Raw genomic sequence first — 20179 nt, forward strand, 5'->3', positions numbered from 1 at the left:
GACTTTTTTGCACTATTGTTGTTTTTAATATTGGAGGTGCATGACCCCAGAATAAAGTGAATATTGTATGCACTATCCAATCTTACACTTTATATTTTTTTCTCTCACTTATTATTTATGCACTGCTCTCAGTTACGAATAAACAACACCTACCAGACATCCATCCCACACTACTTATCTCCAATATATATCTATGGGGATAGAGTGGTGGTCAAACTACTGTGGAGTAGACCAGATGATGTACTGGGTGACTAAGAACGAGTAACTGATGGACATTTTTCACAGTGGTTAACTGTCCAGTCTGTCTCCTATTCAAACAGTACTAGCAGACACATAGCCAGCCATACATATCATGTCCTGAGTTGATCATTAGACCCACAGTTATTTGTTGTTTTTTATAACATTCCTGCCCTTACCTCCTGCACTGGCACTATTTCAGAATTCCAGTGCCAATGCAGGCCCCCTCGCACCATGGTGCAAGGGTCTCTGCATTGGAGGCAGGATTGTTTTGTCGCAGTAAATACACCTTCCTGTACAAAAAAATATCCTGGGAGGCACACTGCAGAACACATGGAAGAGGACAAAACAAGGAGAAATAAAGATCTTTCTCCTCATTGTGCCTTGCATGAGGTGTAAGGTTTTGGTGCATCCCCTGTTTTACAAGTTCTTGTAACTCTGGGAATGCTCAAAAGCCATGGGTGTTGTGTGGGAAAACACAACACAATGCCCAAGGAATGCCTCCTTGATGCAGAGGAAGGCAAGGTTGCTCACAAATATGGTTGAGAGGTTTGCACCACCGCTGCATCACTAAAGCCACTATTGCCATTTTAAACTCTTGTTCTTAGCACTTGTTTAACAACTTCTGATACCAGGGTTCGCATTTGTACTGCCTGGGGTAGCCAGGGGGACATCAGCAGTCACAATTGCAACCCAGCCTTTGTTAATGGGTAGACATCCACGAAGGCTACCCATCAAATCCAGTGCATGCTTATTGCCTTAGTTTTATGGAATTATATCAAAATGCTTATTAGACTATAGAGTTTCACAATATATCTGTGGCCTATTAAACATAGGGTGCACTTTCTCTGTTTGCACCAAAGCGCACCTGAAAACAGGTGTGCTGGGTGCAAACAAAGAAACGGTACCCTATTACATTTAATGTACTGCTCTGGGGCAGCTTTGGACTCATGCTGCCCTGGGGCACTGTATTAAAGTGAAAGACTCCAATAAAGCGAAGCTTAATGGAGGCAAAACAGAGCTTCTTATCTTTGTGGAACAGAAGGAGCTCTGGGGGTCCTCTACATTGGCCAAGTGAAATGGGTCCTACCCCTCAACCAGCGCAGTCTGTTCGCAACCTGGGCATCATGATTGATGACCAATTGTCCATGCGACAACAACCAGCTAAGACCACCATAATATGCTTTGCCATTTTAAAGTGGCTGAGGAAAATCCTTTGGCAGCTACCAGAAGGGGCTCTAAAGACAGTAGTCCAGGCCCTCAATGTCTCAAGGCTGGACTACGGGAACATCTTATACTTAGGAGCCAATAAAGATGTCACTCGTCAGCTGCAAGTGATCCAAAATGCTGCAGCTAGACTGCTATATCGCCTCCCCAGAATGACCCACATCTCTGACTACCTTTGCGACCTACACTGGCTTAAGATTGGTAATCGCTCTAAATTCAAAACACTCTGCTTCATGTTCAGAATCAATACTGGAAAGGCTCCCAGCTACCTCTGTGAGCTGGTCAAACAATACATCCCTACCCGTCATCTTCGCTCATTGAATCAGGCTAAATTTGTGGTCCCTAGATTCAAACGCGTGCGGATGGGCGGCCGCTCCTACGCTCAGCTGGCTCCTGTCCTGTGGAATTCGCTACCTCTCCTGCTCCGGCTTGAACAGAACTATGTAAAATTTCTAAAAGGCATTAAGACTTGGTTGTTTAATAAATAACTTCTTTGACTCTTCCTTAACTTAGTGCAGGCCCAGGGCGCCGGGAACCCTCCGGGTAGCTGTTGCGCCATATAAATTAATTAAATAAATAAGTAAATAAATAAATAAAAACTGAGCTGCTGCTTGAAAGCTGCTCTGCGTTTCACTGTGCAGGCGGCAATTCACCTGCACTTTTGAGAAGGGAGAGAGAACCACGTGTTGGAAGATGAGCGGCTGCACCTGCTTGCAAGGGGATGTCCTGGGGGTCCAAAGTATCCCTTTCCCCCCTCCAGAGGGCTACCATCAGTGGGCGCATTAACAGCATGTCACCTTTTATATGGCACACTATCAGTGCACCTTATGACAGCTTCTTTGCCTTTGCACCTGTGTTTATATTACAATGCAGGCGCCAAAGTAACAGGAAAACCTCCTTTGTATGGGGCCACGCTCCCAAGCAAATCAGGGAACACCCTCTGGTGATAGCGCTATATGTGCACCAGCACTATCTGATTACAGAAAGGGCAGCACAAGTGTCTGCCACCCTTTCTGTAATACAAAAGTGCCTCTTGGTCAAGCAAAGCGGTAACAAATGCACGTTTCACCCAGTGGCCCCTGGTGGTCATTCTGCAATCCATAACATATATGGATAATACCTCACTAGTCCCACCCTCCCCTTCAACAACATTCCTGGAAAAATCTGTCCAGCTTAGATCTGCTACTTACCTTTATCTTCACCTTGGGTAATTTGTCTGCTTCCATTCCCCATGCTTCTTGAAAAGAAATAACAGAAGGTTAGTGGATCTCCACAAGCTCATTTAGTCTAGGCAGGGGAGAAGATAGTACTTGCTATCAATCAAGAATTTTTCATATTGCAGACATTTTAGTAAAGCAAGAGCTGGTTCAGTAAAAGGAACTGCATTCAATCTGAAACATTTCAAATCATAGAGGTCAATTTACACAGATAGTTTTCAATTTCCTACATACGGATGCAGATTTACTTGCTTTTGCTATTTATAGGCCAGAGGTTTATTACTGAGTTCTCTTTATATGGAACAATTATGTGTTCACCTGAAGGCTGTATAGTGACACACAACACAGAACAACATTTGCACCCTAATAATTTGTACAATGATCTGTCATGATTTAATAATTCCTCTAATGTAAACAGCAACAAGAAATGTATTGAAAAATCATAGGAATAGGGAAAAAGATGAAATACTAGTTATTTTCAACATGTATTAATTGATGTAGGCAATGTACTGAATATTGATTATGTCATTGACTTAAACTATTTCCTTTTGTTAATTCGTGTTGATTTCATATAAGTTGCAATATAGGTTGCAAGAGACTATCACTCCTGTGAAGTAAAGAGTTGAATGTTTTAATCAAACATCATGTTTCCTGTATTCACAAAAATGAAACCTGACATCAGGTTGTTTAATAAACATGTGTTTGTGTTTTAGCAAATGTTCTATGTAATCATAAAAGTTTGCACTACACTTGCTTAAAGTGTAAAGTTCAAGTAGAAGCTGCAGTGGTGGCTGGTAAACTTTGAAAGTGTGAGACTTAACGCTTGCCTAGTGATAGGGGCTGAGGAAATTGAGCCTGGTTTCTTACAGGAAGTGTTTTGGGGGTAAGGGCATTCTCCCCTCAGGAATATTTTTAAATAAATGGGGTCAAAAACTAGTAAATAGTGTAAAGACTGCATTTCAAAGTACAATTTCACATACCTCTTGCCAAAAAGCCAGGGGCTGTAATGGGACAATCATTAAATATTCAAGCCCTTCCATTGTGTAACAAGCCCATGAAAACTAACACTCCCAAGGAGTTCATCCTATTTTTTAGTTATGTGCTATAGGAGCCCTGCCATATGTGAAAGACTACCTGCATTTTTTACCATGGCCAACATTGTCATTTGCTTCCATTTTTCTTGTGGCACGATTCCATTATTGTCTTCCCTTATGCAAACAAATACCTCCAATTTACAAGTGACAGTATTTTGCCATGAGAGCTCCCAAGGCAAGCTTTTTCTCCAGTATCAGTGCCAGCATTTATCCCCATGTGCCAAGGATTCCCATTAGTATGTCATCAGCCTAGCATCTAACAAAGAATCACTGCATACCACCCATCACTGAATAACAAGTTATTCGAATTGAACTTGGATACCAACCACACCATCAAGGAACACATTGCCAAACAAGTAAGACAGCCTGGTATCTGTTGTTGGAAAGTGGATTATCAGTAGTGGCAACTGTGCATCTGCCACTGGCAATAAGGCCACTAACACAGCTTAGGGCACAGAATAGATCTCAGTAAATTATTCCCATGCACAGCCCTTGGCAGCTTGGTTGCAAGCAGTCAGGCTTAACTTCAGAGACAAGTATGTTAATCATTTAAAAACACCAATTCCCAAGATATTTAAGACACAACACACATATTTCAAATGACACCAAAATGAAAACAATCCAATGTAGGGACCCCGCGATATGGTTTTCTAAAGATTAAACACTTTCTAGTGCTTAGAAATTAATGGTGCCCCTTCTGGACTTGTGGTCGCCTCTGACCGGGACAAAGTCAAAGTTTGAGGCAAACCGCGATGGAGCCCTAGTCCGATACACTAAGTAGGAGATCCTGGTCAAGATTTTACCTTCATACTGAAAGACTTTCCTGGAGGATTTCTCACCAATCATTGTGCAGCCTCCTCCTGCTGGCAGGATTCAGTGAGGGTCCTCTGGAGTTTTTCCACAAAAGTTCACCAAACTTTTTCAAACTTCTGGAACTTCTCCCTGAATTTCCTTTTGAGGGTCTAAAGTGTCCAAAACACAAACAAATGTTGGGATCACAATTCCCACAAATGCACCTGGACAACACCCTTAAAAGTCCACTACATACAATCCAGGCAGGGGACCCTTGCTGGAATTGATGTAGGTGAGCTCTGTTGACATGTAGCTTGCAGGGAGCCCATTCTTTATCTCTCTTGAAACAAGGTACAGCCAAAGGGCTATAGTATCAGATAATGCAGCAGGCTCAGTCAGTCATAATGCAGGGCCCGATGGTACAAATCAAGCTTCCAGCTTGGATTCCACTGTTTATTCCTCTTGAAGCAAGGTACATCCAAAGTGATGTAGATCCAGATAAACCACCAGTGGGTCAGGGCTCCCAACGGCACAGCTTGCCACAAGCTTCTAATAAACAAAAACGATGCACGTGCCGCTACTGTGTTAACCTGGAACCTTATCTCAAAACATCCGAATAAAACGCAATGTTTTGTATTTTTTGTTTCCTTTTATTTTAATAACTTCATCATTTGTTATTTTAAACTTTTCTATTTAGTATTTTGATTTTCTCAATTTTATATTTGTTAAGAACTTATGTACACAACAAAAAAACTACTCAAAACAGTTAATATTTACAACAACACATTTCGAAAGATCATCATTCAAACTTTCAAACATACATCTCTCACACCATTACAAACAGCAACAAATAAGAAATTTAAATGAGTGCTGGAATACACAATATTCACAACAAAGACATTAAACAGTTAGTATTTTCAACAGAAAAGCCTATTTTGTTCCAGTTTAAATGACTTTCTGTATTTTAGGCTTATAAACAGTCTACGCGTTTCGAACTCGCGTTATTTAGGAGTTCTCATCAGGACCATAATCTCTCTCTCTTCTGAAAAAAGGAGGATGAATTGCCCGCGACGTGTACACAAATTTCGTTGTATGCACCAGTGACCTGCTGTGTTTTATTCTGTGTTTAGAGTTTTTGTTTAGGCTGGCAGGAATAACACTTTGGCTGAAAAGCTCAAGCGTCCATAACGGTGCCCCATGTGTGTCCGCCTCGTCAGGTCAGAGCACGGTGCATAGAAAAGTCTCCTCGTTGCATAAACAAGCCGCGTCTGAGTCGCGTAAGCTTCCGGGTCCGAAAAGGATCTAGGCGGAATCACCCGGTGCTTCACATCAACTGCAACGCCCTCCATTTATTCATGTGCCAGCACGGCCCTCGGTGAATTCTCATTGGTGAGTTCCGAAGTATAGCCTGTGAACAAGGGTCCAAATCCCAGCATGCCTCATGTTGGTATCCCGATATGGTTGCGTGGAGGAGTTAGTGTTCAATATTGGCAGTGCAGGTTTCAGGTGAGTCGGGCGGGTCATGGAGCCGCTGAAATAAGATGGGTCCTTTCTGTGTCCCCTTGTATACTGCAGCTGCCAGATGCGCTCGGTTGGTAGATGAGCGGGGGCTGTCAAATGCGAGACAAATCGCCCTACTGAAGTACAATACCTCGATCCTCTCACTCCTTCCGGTCGATCATGGCGGACTTCGAAGATACCAGTCCCCTGGTTATAGATTTGCTGCAAGCCGCGAAGTGCCAGTTTAACTTTGGGTCGCTTAGTGCTGCAGGGCCATCTGGACTGAGCTGCTGGCTGGCTCAGAATATATGAGGAGAATCCTTTTCAACGAAAAAGAACAGAGGCCATAAGGGGAGAACAGGGTGGACACAGCTTTATTTCTCGAAGTCCCAGCGATGCATTTCGGCAGTTTGGCCTTCTTCAGCGCCTTCAGCTGTAAAGATCGCGTCCCTGATGCTCTCATCCTGTTTAAAATAATCACCGGCACTTGTTCCCCTCCTCCTTACGCTGTCTGCGCACCAATCAGAGTTCGTATGTGATGAAAACGAACTCCAAATCCTATTATAACCAACCGGGGACAAAGGCAAGCTGGACGCGGAACATAGCTCCTGTCTGAGCTACCTGATGTTGTGCGCGTCCTCAACCCTTGGATGAACTTTTGATGATATATTCGGCAGTCCCGCCGAGAAGAACGCTGCCGCCATAACCACCTTAGATGGAGCTGCAGGGGCACCGAACTGCTCACTGCCCCGCTACAGCAACAACAGGGAAGCAACTTGCCTCCGCCGAGCATCTCTGAGAACCTCACAAACATTCATCCTGTAAACCAGCCTGAAAATGCATCTTCGAGGAGCGGTTACAGCCTAGGAAGGAGCGGTTACAGCCTAGGAAGGCATGCGGCGGTCGCAACGAAAGGAAAAGGTGTCTGTGGCTCTTACCTGCGCCATAACATTTAATTACAGCTTTCTGCATACACCGTTGCCCTGCCGTGAATACCGGGAATGGGACTCCATTCCTGCTCCATGGATGCTGACCGGACTGAGTAAGCCCCGCACAGGCGAGCCGAGTAACAGATCTAGTCACGGCAGGATGAGTCACGGCAGACTGGGTTTCAGCTTTCATCAAAGTAATAGATTGTGCAAGCAAAGGAGGATTCTGACAGACCTGGTGCATTGTTATCGGCTCTGGCAGAGCAGCTGTTGCATGGAAAGCGGCGAAACCTCTACGGTGCAAGAAAGACATAACAGCCCTGGGTCTTGTGCCTCAGAGCCATTAGCGGATATGACGGGTAAGGGGGGCCGATGGGGCAAGCCTAACAATACTTTTACTACTGGTAGCACTGTGATTAATAACGGGACCTTGACCTCGATACCTCCTCTGCAGGGGAAAACTGACGAACTCCGGCAGGATGTTTCAAACCCAGAGGTTCCAAACACTAAAGGCAGAGCAGGCACAAATAGAATCCATAAAGAGGTTATTACAGCGGCCAGATCACTCGAGGAAGGCCCCTCAATCACTATCGTAGCCTCACCGAAAAAAACAATCAGCTGCCAGCATCTAATCACTGCCAGCTTGGAGGCAGTGAGTGATGAGGTGGCCACAGCAAGACTGGACATTTTGTCCGAGGGAACTGTAACTAATACACCAAAACAAATCACGGCAGCTTCAACCCCGCAGGGAATCAATACTGCCGCGCCCTCATGCCCAGCTATACCGGCTACCCTCTTTCCATCTAGCAACCAGAGATCCACGCCTTCTCTAGACACACCCCTAAGAACTGAAGGGCCTATCCCTCAACAACTTTCCGAGGCAGCAGGGGGAGAGTTGCAAGGAGTGTTGATGAATACACCAGATAATACCGATCTTTACTACTCCCTCACCGACTATTCGGTCATGTCAGACCTGAGTGTATCCTTACTCAGCGAAGAGGAAGAGGAGGGTGGAAACTGGAATAAAAGATTGAATTTGAATTCAGAGCAGCAGGTATCCCACAAAAAACTTCTTAAAAAGAAAAGGGGAAGGAGGGGCCAGCGCGCAGAACCGCGCAGAACCACTCAAACAAGAGCATCCAGGTGCAACCTCAATCTTCTCTCCACCTACAGATCAATGCAGAAAAAGAACAACCAAGGAGCACCAACATAGGAAGCATACGTATGTGAGAAGACTGTGGGGGCAATCAACTATAATAAAGAAAGTCACAGAGTATCCAGCACAAAAGAGAGCCAAGCCTTCAGACTCTTATTAGAAACAGGCCTGGACGTTAGTTCCAAGCTTTTGAAGCTAATGCCATGGGATTTGAGTCTGAAGGACGGAGGTTTTATCAAATTGGCATTGGAGAATCTCTGCATCCCCCAAGTCCTATGGCAGCAGAACTGGGAAGTTAGATATTTGGGGCCCGTAGCATGAAATACTCTGAAGACCACATTGAGAATCCTAAATTAAGCCCTCTTATGAACAGGAAGTAAGTGCATTTTCTTGAGTGCTTAGGGAGTTTAAGTACCAGTCTGGCAGCCATGTGTTGGGTCATCTGGAGCTTATAGTGCAACTGCTTTGAACTCCCTGCTTAAAGACTATTACAATAATCCAGCCTCCGTGTTACTAGGGCAAAAGTGACTGATTTCTTTACGGATAGGGGGAAAAAATTAAATATGTTTTATTAAAGATTTCATAATTGAAGACCACATACTGGTCACTGATAGTGCTAAGGGCTAAAGAAAAGTATGTTACCAAAGTTGACTCCCAGTTTTCTTGCCACTTCTAATTGTGTTTTGATTTTATCAGTTGCATTTTAAATGTTATTTTTTTCATCCAATAAATTATGTTTGCAAAACACCTCTTAAAATTCAGTTCAACCCTAGAATGAAAGAGAACTGGAATATATAACCATTGCTAGATGACCATGGGAATCTTTCTAAACATAAAGATAAGTCAAGGCTTAGGTGTTGTTTAAATTATGGACAGACAGAGTAATTACCATTGCCATGTACTATATATACACACCATGGTGTGGGTCCTCTGCCTACAGTATTTAGAGATCTCTGCTGCTCCAAACCTAATCCAATAACCTCAACAAAGTTGCCGATCTTTTCCCCTGCTTAGAAATCATGTACACAACACGAATAAGGTATCCAACTCCCGCACCGTAGGACCTACGTCCTCCCAGTCTACTTTGCCTATCCACCCGCCTACCCCCACCACTACGGCTTCCATCACTGTTCATCCTACCCCCCACCATTTCCTCTGACCCTGGCCTGAGACCCTCCCTGTACCGCTGATCCCCCCACCTAATGCCCCCCACCAACCGCAAAGCTGGCTCTCCCCCAAAAATACCGACCTCAGCTCTAACCTGCCCCTCGGCGGACCCCCTTACGGGTCAACCTAACCACAACAGCTCGCACTCTAATCCCTCCAACAGAGTCGCCCCCAGACCTCTGCTCACCTTCCCGCCAACCATCTTCCATTACCGTGAACTGGTAACGCCTCCAAAGAAACCTGAATCGGCTCAAGTAAACCCTTCTCCTCTGTCACCTCCATGTGCTACTGACACTGCTCCCGAACCCTCACACCCCACCACTCTAGCACCCCTAGCCTTTACGGATCTTGAAACTCTACACTCCAGATCGACAAATCTAACCCAAAGCATCCATGGATCCATTCTGGATCTTATGAACCTTCTTAGCCTCGCCAAACTCACCCTCCCCAACCTCAAAACACCCCAATCCTCCCCCCAAAGATCGCCCTCACCAGCCTCATGTCGCCTCAATCCTCCCACCCTAAGATCGCGGACCCTCTCATGCCCCCTCTTGCGCTACCTCTAAGACGTCTTCGTACTCGCAAACATCCCTGCCTCCTATCGGAGGTAGAATCCAGAGATCCTGCAAACACTTACAACTCCACCTCGGCCACCTCTTCTCACTCGGACCTCACGGGGGAATAAATCCTAGCTATCCTCCAAGACCATAACCCTGCCCAAGACTCCCCCTGCCCTCAAGATACGAGTCCTAAACAGCACATCTGCACAATCTCCATCAACCCCAACAGACCAGCTACGCTTCACAACAGAAGTGTGGTTAAAAGCAACCTTGCACCGGTGCTTCTATCCGACCTGACCCCTGACATTCCCCCGGACTCCCCTCTATCAGGCCTCTTAATTAACTGCCGCTCGGCAGTTAAACATGCCTCGGATATCGCTGACCTCATCCTCAATAAAAACATAGAACTAACTATACTAACCGAATCCTGGCTCAATGAATGCTTTTCCCCTTGCCTCGACTTATTAGTCCCCCCTAACTACAACATTACTAGGCTAGGCTAGACAGGCTCTCCAACAAAAAAGGTGGAGGCATCGCCTGCATCTATTGATCCTCCCTCTTGGTCACGGAACTCCTAGCTGACTCCACTGACTCCTGAGAATACCTTGCCCTCTCCATTTCCAGCAAGTCACTACACCTTTGCAACTTGCACATCTTCTACCACCCCCCTGGCTCGAATCACTCTTTCACTGACCTCCTCTTGGACATCATCACAACCAAGATTCCCTCCAATACTAAAGAAATCTTCCTTGGTGACTTCAACCTACATTGGAATGACCTTAGAGACCCCCACGTCAATACTATCAAAGACCTTCTCTCTGATCAAGCCCTGTCCCAAGCCTGCTCACTGCCTACTCACTCAAAAGGGACCACCCTGGACTGGATCATCTCTAAAGAATCCGCAGTCAAACTTGTCTCCATAGACCCATGCGACTGGTCCAACCACCACACCATCTCCTTCGTTCTACCAGGGACCCGCAATTCAAAGACACCGCAATCGGCGATCGAGACTTGGATCAAAGCTATCACAGCCTTAAATTGCCCGCCGACCATGGTGAACCCTGCCAAATCCCCGGGCATACTCCTCGACAGTAACTTGAACATGCGTGACCACATCAACTCAATGGCTAAATCCGTCAGATTCCACCTGAGCTACCTGTGGAAGTTAAAACCCTTCATAGATGCTCTAGACTTAAAAATGTCAGTCCAAGCACTAGTCATATCGAGACTGGAATAAGGGTGTTCTACCCTCACTGGTTTACCCAAAATCTATCTTGCTCCTCTAAAAGTCTGCCTCAATGCAGCCGCAAGATTACTCACAGGCACCAGGAAATTTTGCCACATTTCTCCACATCTGAAAGCACTAAACTGGATCCCTATGGAGGCCAGAATACAACTGAAAATTGCTTGCATTACTCACAAATCCCTCTACACAAACTCCCCTGCCTATCTGGCGCAGAAACTGGTGATGTCTGGAGGAACTAGGAACTCCAGACATTTTGAACTCTCTCCCCCTTAATATCCAAAAAATCCCCTGTCTATCACTGTTCAAGAAGGAAACCAAAACCTTTCTCATGGGCAAATTTCTAGGCCGATGACATGCTTGCACCTACCACAGTGTGCCTATCGAATCCATAACTATCGCCTCCTCCGCTGTTTACCAACTCGCCCTGATACGTAATCGTGGGGCTTTTGTTTCTGCTTTTACTGGGTCATCTATAACTGTATCCTATGCTCCTCAGCTACCCTATCCCTCCCCAAACTTTGTATATTTCTGCACTTGAGTTTACGTTGCCTTGTCATCTTGCTATTTTGCTTTGTTTACCGTGTAACTGTGTAAAGCGCTCTAATACCCTCAGAGGTCAAGTTTGGGCTCTATAAAACATTAAAATGAACAAATAAATAAAATAAATCCCTAGCATTTCCAGGAACCACCATAACAGCAGTTCCTGGAAATGCATTTTGAGTTTGACCGACAGCTTTATCAAAATTACAAAGCCGTACATCAAATGTAAAAGGTTCTTTTTTATTTAAAAAAAAGAAAATCCCAAAGTGTAATTTTCTTTTTAAAAACAAAAAGAGCAATAAGCCCCCTCAGAATAGGAGCATTATAATATAGTATGGGGTCATATAAAAGTTTTTACTGGCCATTACTCTCACATTTCTCATGGTGGTGACAGGTAGAGAAAATTGGCTGTGTGTCTTCCTAATCTAAATATGTGAGATGGACAAATGTTGTGTAAAGGCAGTAGGCATGGAGTAATCTGCACCGTCTAAACAATAAGGGCCTGTCTGACAATAAATGAGGGGGCGGACCTTCATGTTGGCTGCAATGGTACCCCATTGCCATTGCAATGAAGTAGCCTTTTCACCAACATTTAACTCAGCATCTAAGCCAGTTTTCTGATCTCTATAAGAACTAGCATCACTAGTTACCCTATGAGAGGTTCATCCATGCTTGCTAAGGTCTACTCCAAGCTCTTTTCTGTTAAAAGGCTCTGATGAAATGTATTCAGAGGGAAGAGGGGCGGGGGGTTACTGGCCCTTTCCAGATTATACAAGTTCAAGTTTCACTCTGACAATAATGCAACATTTGGGTTAAGCAACAGCCTAAAACATGTAGACATACTCTAAGAAACAAACATTCCTGAAAATGATGACCCTAATTCACATTACATGGATTATTTTCAAACCTACCTGATGGTTATCAACCCTGTACATGCTTGCAGGATGCTTGAAAGCTTTGGTATTCTTCCTTGCTTTGCTGAAAGAAAATTAGAGCCAAACAAGTCCCAAAGTAAAGCTTTTGACCCATGAGACCCACACAGCTCACTCATGATGTACTTCATCATGGTTGGCTTCAAATCAAACCAGCCTTACCTGCTGTTGGTGCTTCTGTCAACCTGAAATACAGAGAAAAAAGAAAAGTGATATGTTTACATTGCATATGCTAAAATAATGCAAAGGATTAGGCACTCGATTGGTGAAAAACAAATGGTGCACATCATTGTTTCATGAGGAACCAATAAAAGCCAGATATTTGGGAGATCTACTGGCAATATATATGCATGTATCTATTAAAACATGGGAAACATTTTACAAAGGCAATGTTTAAACTTAAAAAGGGGGCATGAATCCATACTTCATGGACCAATCTGAACACTCTTGGTTTAAAGGAATACATGACACATACTTGTGCCTTCAGGATTTGGTTTTAGAATTGTAATTGGATATTTAAAACGACATATCTTGAGTGTAAATAACTTACATCCATTTTCTGCATATGCGCCTGAAACCTATGGCTTTTTCAGTGAATTTCAAAGGTTTTTTAAATGCTATTTTCTAACTATAGCGCCCCTGAAACCCATGCTTTTTTCAGTGAATTTCAAAGGTTTTATAAGTGGTAATTTTGAAATATAATAGCAGGTATACCTATTTTTTTGTACTGACTTTCTACAGTTTTTTATGTTTTCTACATTCTATATTTTTCTGAAAATTGCACAAAAAAAATTGAACTGAAATATTGTTTCATTATTTTGTTTTATTATGTATTTTAATATATTTATATTATTTTATTAAAAAAAAAAAATCCCAAAATGTTTTGGTAATTGCGCACCCAAAGCGTACCTACCACGGCGGGTTGGCATAGTCTAGCCACCATTTCGAAAGAGTTGTGAAGGATCCACGTACGGTGTGCGACGGGTGCGTGTTTTTCAATTACCCCATATACGTATAATATTACGTGGTGTGCGCGATTGGTATGCGACCGGTGCGCAACTCCTTCTCCTGTGTATTTGGACACATGCGCATTATGGTACGTGACACTTGCATGGTGGCGGACCCCTATTGAAGTCATATATGTGCTGGGTTGCACTGGGTGCGCAACTCCCACAAAACTTTTTATATTCTAAAATGATATGTATGTGTCTTTAATGTACATATTAGTGCAAGAAATTATCTAATGTATTAATAAAAATCATATATTTTCACAGAGTCGCGTCGGGTGGTTTCTTCGTGCGCCGGGTCAGTTACTCCCATGTGACCTTAAAAAAAAGGATTTGATTGGTTATTAACATTTCCCACTGTAACTATTGAAGTACCCTAACCATTTTAATCATTCTTCTTGGAGCACCTTCAGAGGAACATCTTTTGTCCCAGAAGAACATCTTTGGATTTTTTTGGGGTGTTTTTCTAAAACTGAGAATAAAAATGGAGCAGCACAGCAGCAGCAGGAAGTATCTTTGGATGAAGAACTGTTGGAGGAGGCACCACCCAAGCACAGGCCCAAGTCTGTTGTGTGGACATTTTTTCCTTTTCCACCTGGGGAAGAAAGGTCAATGCCAAGAAGGTGACCTGCAAGATTTGTGAGAGGGTCCTTTCAAGAGGAAGTGATAAAAAGTACTCTTGTGGCACTGCTTTCATGTACAGGCATTTACGTACACTACAACCATGTAATCTTGCTTGGGAGGAGATGAGGAGAGCTGCTCTATATCCACCAGCCACTGGAGCAAGTACATCAGGAGCGTTTACATCTCAACCTCCTATAGATATAAAGGCTGAATTTGCCTTTTTAAAACAGCACTAGATCAAGTGCAAACAAAATAGTTTGCTACGGAGAGCAGTTATGGATGCTATTTGTGCTGCTCAACGCAACCACTGATGTTAAGTTTTTGGATTTTTTTGTGGGGGAATGATCTTTAATTCCAAAAGTTACCTCTTTACTTTTTTCCTTTTATTATTTAGTATTTAGAAAAACACCCCAAAAACAAAATTGTTGAAAAAAAACATAAAAAGAAGAAAAAAAAATTTGTATCAGAACTACTTTATCTGGTTAAAAAAAAGAACTATAATTGCATGGTAATGTCTGAAAGTTTGGTTGAATATATATGTAGAGCATGATTGACTGAAAGAATGCATTAGTAGTGTATGTTGAATTTATAGGTGCAAACCATTAAGCTGCACAGCGCTGTGGCACTTCCGAAGCACAGGGATGTGACATATTTACATGAATATGTCGCAACTCTATGCTTTCCTCTGCACTGGCACACATACTGCAGCCATGCACTGACGCAGGCACCCTTGCACCATGGTGCAAGGATGTCTGTGTTGTGGGGAGATTATTTCTGTGAAGGAAGTGACACCTTCCTGCACAAAAACTATCAATGAAGGCATTTTCCTCCTTCAATGTGTTCTGTGGAATGCAGCATGCATGCAAGCAAGGCTTTTGACCCATGAGACCCTCACAGCTCACTCATGATGTACTTCATCATGGTTGGCTTTAAATCAAACCAGCCTTACCTGCAGTTGGTGCTTCTGTCAACCTGAAATACAGAGAAAAAAGAAAAGTGATATGTTTACATTGCATTGCAAAGGATTAGGCACTTGATTGGTGAAAAACAAATGGCGCACGTCATTGGTTTATGAGGAACCAATCAAAGCCAGATATTTGGGAGATCCACTGGCAATATATATGCATGTCATTGTTAAAACATAGGAAACATTTTACAAAGGCAATGATTAAACTTAAAAAGGGGCATGAATCCAGACTTCATGGACCAATTTGAACACTCTTGGTTTAAAGGAATACATGACACGTACTTTTGCATTCAGGATTTGGTTTTAGAATTTTAATTGGATATTGAAAAGTATATATCTTGAGTGTAAAAAACTTACATCCATTTGCTGCATCTGCCAACACATTTTTCCTGTTTTGTTTTGTTTTGCTGGCTGTAAGACTTGCATAGTTACATATAAACATGTGCTATTAGAAATAAGGCCAATAAATGAATATTCACTGGAAAAACCAAATGTTAAGGTGACATAAATTGGAGTGATAAGATATCATTTTGTTCAAGAGTGTGCTAGTCTTTTTTTTTTAAAGGTTACATAGTGGTGGGTAAGTTCTTTGTTCATTTTCTGCCTCATTTTGTGAAGTGTGTGTCCAGCTAATGGGCGCAAGTGTTTATAAAACACATGTCATCCATAAGTCTTTAAAGGCGTGTAAAGGAATTTAACACATTGTAAATGTTTGTGTTCAAGAGTAACTCTATGTGTAGGTGACAGTTGACAACTTGTGTCCAGTATGTTACACACAATGTTTTGGGTTCTGCAGAAAAGGTTTCGAAAAAGGCTAAAGTTCTATATAGTACATAATATGTTTTGTAAGCAGCCTTGATGATTTAGACTGAATTGTCTCATCTTGACAACTTCTACATAAAATAGAAGACTGTATGTACCAGGTTCTGACCTAGGCGCATGTGTTTAATTAGATTCAGAAGATGGTTTATCTGTAAAGTTTTCACAACAGTATGAAGGATGCAGGTAGTGTGACCCTTAGCACTTTCAGACCTTGGGTGTTTAAGTGAATAGCGTCTCTTTGGACATGTCTGGCATAGAGTAAACACTATGCTTAGTAGCAACTTTTTAATGTAAAGGAAATCGTGTTTCCTATTTCTCAGCTGCCACGCTTTTATTGGTTTTAATCTTGTTTGTAGAGTTGCTGCTAGGGTTTTAACTGGGATCTTTGCACCATTTCGCGCTACCTGTACGTGGAACCCGGTTGTTCCTCTTCAGTTTTCACTATTGAGGGCGCCGGTCTGCGCTATTTTGGGGGTTAGCGTGCTAGTGGTTGAAGCTCTTCCCTTCACTTAAACAATGACCACGCATGCACACAGCGGGCGCGCCGATGGCACGCCAGAGGCGCGCCAGAGGAAAGCCCGTCTGCGCGTGTCCGCGTCTTGACCGCAGCCAGCGCTAGCCAGGCTGCCCGTGGTATAGTATCCCCGGTTATCCGATGGTCTAGGGCGGAACTTTATGATCTTGCACCACTGACCTGTCCGGAGACCATTAGGATTAACTTCAGGGATGGGAAAGAGTCTTTAGGTGAGCAGGATTATGACAGTTGCAAGCACTGTCCGTTCCGGATTACAGCTCCATGGAGGCAAACGAAGGTCAATTCTCGTGCCAGGGAGAAAAATTGCTCATCTCATTGTAGGATTAAGGCCTGCTATGTCAACTGCAGGTCCCTCCCTAAACATGCAGAGGACATTTGGCTAAGCATTCAAAATGAGGTATGGGACCTGGTCTTCTTAACCCGTTAAGCGCGCCGCAAATTCCGCCCCAGTGCGGACGTTCCATTGCGCTAACGGGATCTGGACGTTCAACGGACGTGCGCAGCACTAGTGAGGTAGTGTACGCGACGTCCGCCGAACGTTCGCAGCACTAAACGGGTTAACAGAGACCTGGTTGAGGGCCAGCTCCCAGCCAGATATCGCGCAGGCAGTCCCTGCAGGTTACAGGATGGTGGCGGTTAATCTTGTTAATAACAGATTGGGGGGTGGTCTTGCAGTCATAATACGGGACAAGTGGAAGATTTCTTATAAAAAAAGTGGCGTATACTGGTCCTATAGAAGCTATGTTGTTTAATATATTCTGCTCTAATTTGTCTATCATGGCAGGATTACTGACATATAGACCCCCTACCTCGCCAGTTTTACATTTGGTGGGCCTTTATGGCATTATTGGGGACTTAGTTTTAAGGTACCCAACTTTCACAGTTTTAGGCGATTTCAACCTGAATGCCGACATGGCGAATGACCCGGCTGCTAGTAAATTGATGGACGTGCTTCGGGGGTTTAACCTTGCTCAGAAAATCCATGCAGCTACGCATAGAGGGGGGCATATGTTAGATCTTATTTTTAGCAATGATTGTACTCTTAGTACAGATGTCCCTCGTCAAGTCACCTGGTCCGACCACCTCCTGGTCCCCTTTACGTTAGAAAGGTGTTCCTCCATGGGACATTCTTTGCTCCAAGTAAAGGAGACCAGAAAGTGGAGTAATATTACTCTGCCTAAATTTGAAAGGGGATTGGCCAGAATACCGTTAGTAATAACAGGTGACCCTAGTCACGATGTTGCTGCATTCAAGATATGCGTCTCTTCTGCTCTGGATAAAATTTCACCAGTAGAAAGGAGGCAGGCAGTGAGGTCACGTCCCTCCGCTCCTTGGTTTACGGATGAATTGCGCATAGCTAAAAGTGCTTGTAAAAGATTGGAAAGGGCTTGGTGAAGGAGCTATGCTCCAGAAGCTAAACTAATTTATGAGTCTGCACTTCGGTCCTTCCAGCGTGCCAAACGTCGCAACATTAGGGAGCATTATACTGTGCAGATTAAGTCCGCTAACAACTCTATGAAAGACATTTTTAAAATTGTGGAAAGTTTTACTAACCCGAAGGCTTCCCAAACTCCCATTCAACCCTCGGAGTCCCTTTGTAATAGCTTAGCTACTTTCTTTCATGATAAAATTACAGATATATATGCGGCCTTTCCTCCTCCAAAAGAGCAGGTCGGGAATTCTGTCACGATGGGCCTTACCCAAGTGTGGACATCATTTACTTTTTTTGAGAGCAATCAATCTTTGATAGATCTATCTAATGTAAAATCAGGTTCTCCAGCGGACCCATGTCCGGCCGGGTTTTTCAGGATACTGGCCTCACAGCTGAATCCAGCTCTTAATGCTATTTGGAATCAGTCGCTGGAGACAGGTATTTACCCGGCAGACTGGAAAATAGCAGCGGTTCAGCCTATCTTAAAAAAAGAAGGTGCTGACCCTGAGGTCCTGAAAATTTCTTGAGCCATCTCTTTGCTCTCAGCCCCCGCAAAATTGTGGAAAAAGAGGTACAGAGTCAGCTCCCTGATTTTTTAGATGCCAATGATTTGTTACACAGTTCTCAGTCAGGATTCAGAGCGGGTTTCAGTACAGAGACAGCTTTGCTAGAAGTTACTGAGACTCTGCGGGAAACCTTGGATCAGGGACACTGTGCAATGCTGGTGTTATTAGATCTGTCAGCAGCGTTTGACACAGTGTCCCGTAAAATCATGCTGCACAGATTGGAAAGTCTGGGAGTGTCGGGCAAGGTGTTATCTTGGTTTCATTCTTTCCTTGAAGGCCGGTCACAACACGTGGTTCTTCACCCTTTTACCTCGGAAACCAAGTGGCTCTCCTGTGGAGTTCCTCAGGGCTCGGCGCTTAGCCCCACTCTTTTTAATAATTATCTGGCCCTTTTAGCTGCGGTGGTGGAGAACTGTGGTCTGAAGATCATTAGCTATGCAGGCGATACGCAACTGATGTTCTCGTTCAAGGAAAAGGATGGTGTGGACTTAGCCAGCTTCAAGTCCTGTCTGCTAAATATTGTTGCATGGATGACAGACAATTGCTTGAAGCTGAATACAGAGAAAACTGAGGTTCTTTTCTTTAACAACAACAACAACAACAACAAAGGAGTTTATAAAGCGCCTGGTGACGCCATCACGGCGTGTCCCCGCGCTGTGGAAAGAAGTCAAGTGAGAGTAGGGAGTTACAGGGAGAACAGGTGAGTTTTTAAGCTTTTCCTGAAGGCGGTCTCCGAGTCCGCTAGTCTGATCTCCATAGGGAGAGCATTCCATTCCCTGGCGGCCATAACCCGAAAAGAGCAGCCACCCATTCTGGCCTTCCTGATACGAGGTACTGTGAGCAAGCCAGTTCCCCCAGAGCGAAGAGTTCTATTGGGCTCATAGGGAATGGCTAAGTCATTCATATAGGGAGGAGCTTTTTGGGAGATGATCCTATGGCACATTAGTAATGCTTTAAAAAGAACTCTTTTTTTTATGGGTAGCCAGTGGAGGGTATCTAAAGCAGGTTTGGATGGAGCTCTCTTGGGAAGTCTGAGGACTAGACGTGCTGCTGTGTTCTGTAGGACTTGAAGTCTCCTGATGTTATTTTGCGATGTTCCAAGCAGAAGCACATTCCCATAGTCTATTCTGGAAGTCACTAGCGCCTGTGTCATAGTGCGCCTTGCTTCAAGAGGGAGGAGATCCAGGGTACGGTTAAGGGTCTTCAAGACCCCAAAGCATTTGCCGACCACCCTGTTCACGTGGCAGTCGTAGGAGAGTTTGGGGTCAACCCAAATCCCCAGATTTTTGGCTGCTTCACAGGGGGTGGGTAGCGGTCCCAGACATGCAGGCCACCACTCCTTGGTCCAGCTCGTATCCCTACCTCCCATAACAAGAACCTCTGTTTTCGAGCCATTAAGCTTCAGGCAGTGTTGGGTCATCCAACCTGCCAGAGCCTGCATGCAAGATTTGAAGTTGTCTGGAGAAACAGAGGGGGCTTGGGATAGGGAGATGTGAAGTTGAGTATCGTCGGCATATGAAACTAATTCAATGCCGAACGATTGAACCACTTCAGCCAGAGGGGCCATATACAGGTTGAACAGGGTAGGGCTCAGGGCAGAGCCCTGAGGCACCCCCTGTTCCAAGGCAA

General features: G+C 44.0%; 1 protein-coding gene across 2 annotated transcripts in view; it reads right to left on the bottom strand.

Moving 5' to 3' along the window:
- The window catches only part of LOC144828311 (GTPase IMAP family member 8-like), a 67142-nt gene that overhangs the window by 9190 nt on the left and 37773 nt on the right, over positions 1–20179 (bottom strand). The window contains exons 2-5 of one of the 2 annotated variants that reach the window (XM_078686399.1): positions 15178–15200; positions 12760–12782; positions 12577–12643; positions 2655–2698 (exon numbers count right to left, since the gene is read on the bottom strand). In XM_078686399.1, coding sequence (XP_078542525.1) covers positions 2655–2698; positions 12577–12643; positions 12760–12782; positions 15178–15200 — 157 coding nt within the window. Of the gene's footprint in view, positions 1–2654; positions 2702–12576; positions 12644–12759; positions 12783–15177; positions 15201–20179 lie in introns of both variants that reach the window. The other variant, XM_078686398.1, reaches the window with a different exon arrangement.

The sequence above is a fragment of the Lissotriton helveticus genome, chromosome 4_1 (assembly GCF_964261635.1).
Source record: "Lissotriton helveticus chromosome 4_1, aLisHel1.1, whole genome shotgun sequence".
Taxonomy (NCBI): Eukaryota; Metazoa; Chordata; class Amphibia; order Caudata; family Salamandridae; genus Lissotriton; species Lissotriton helveticus.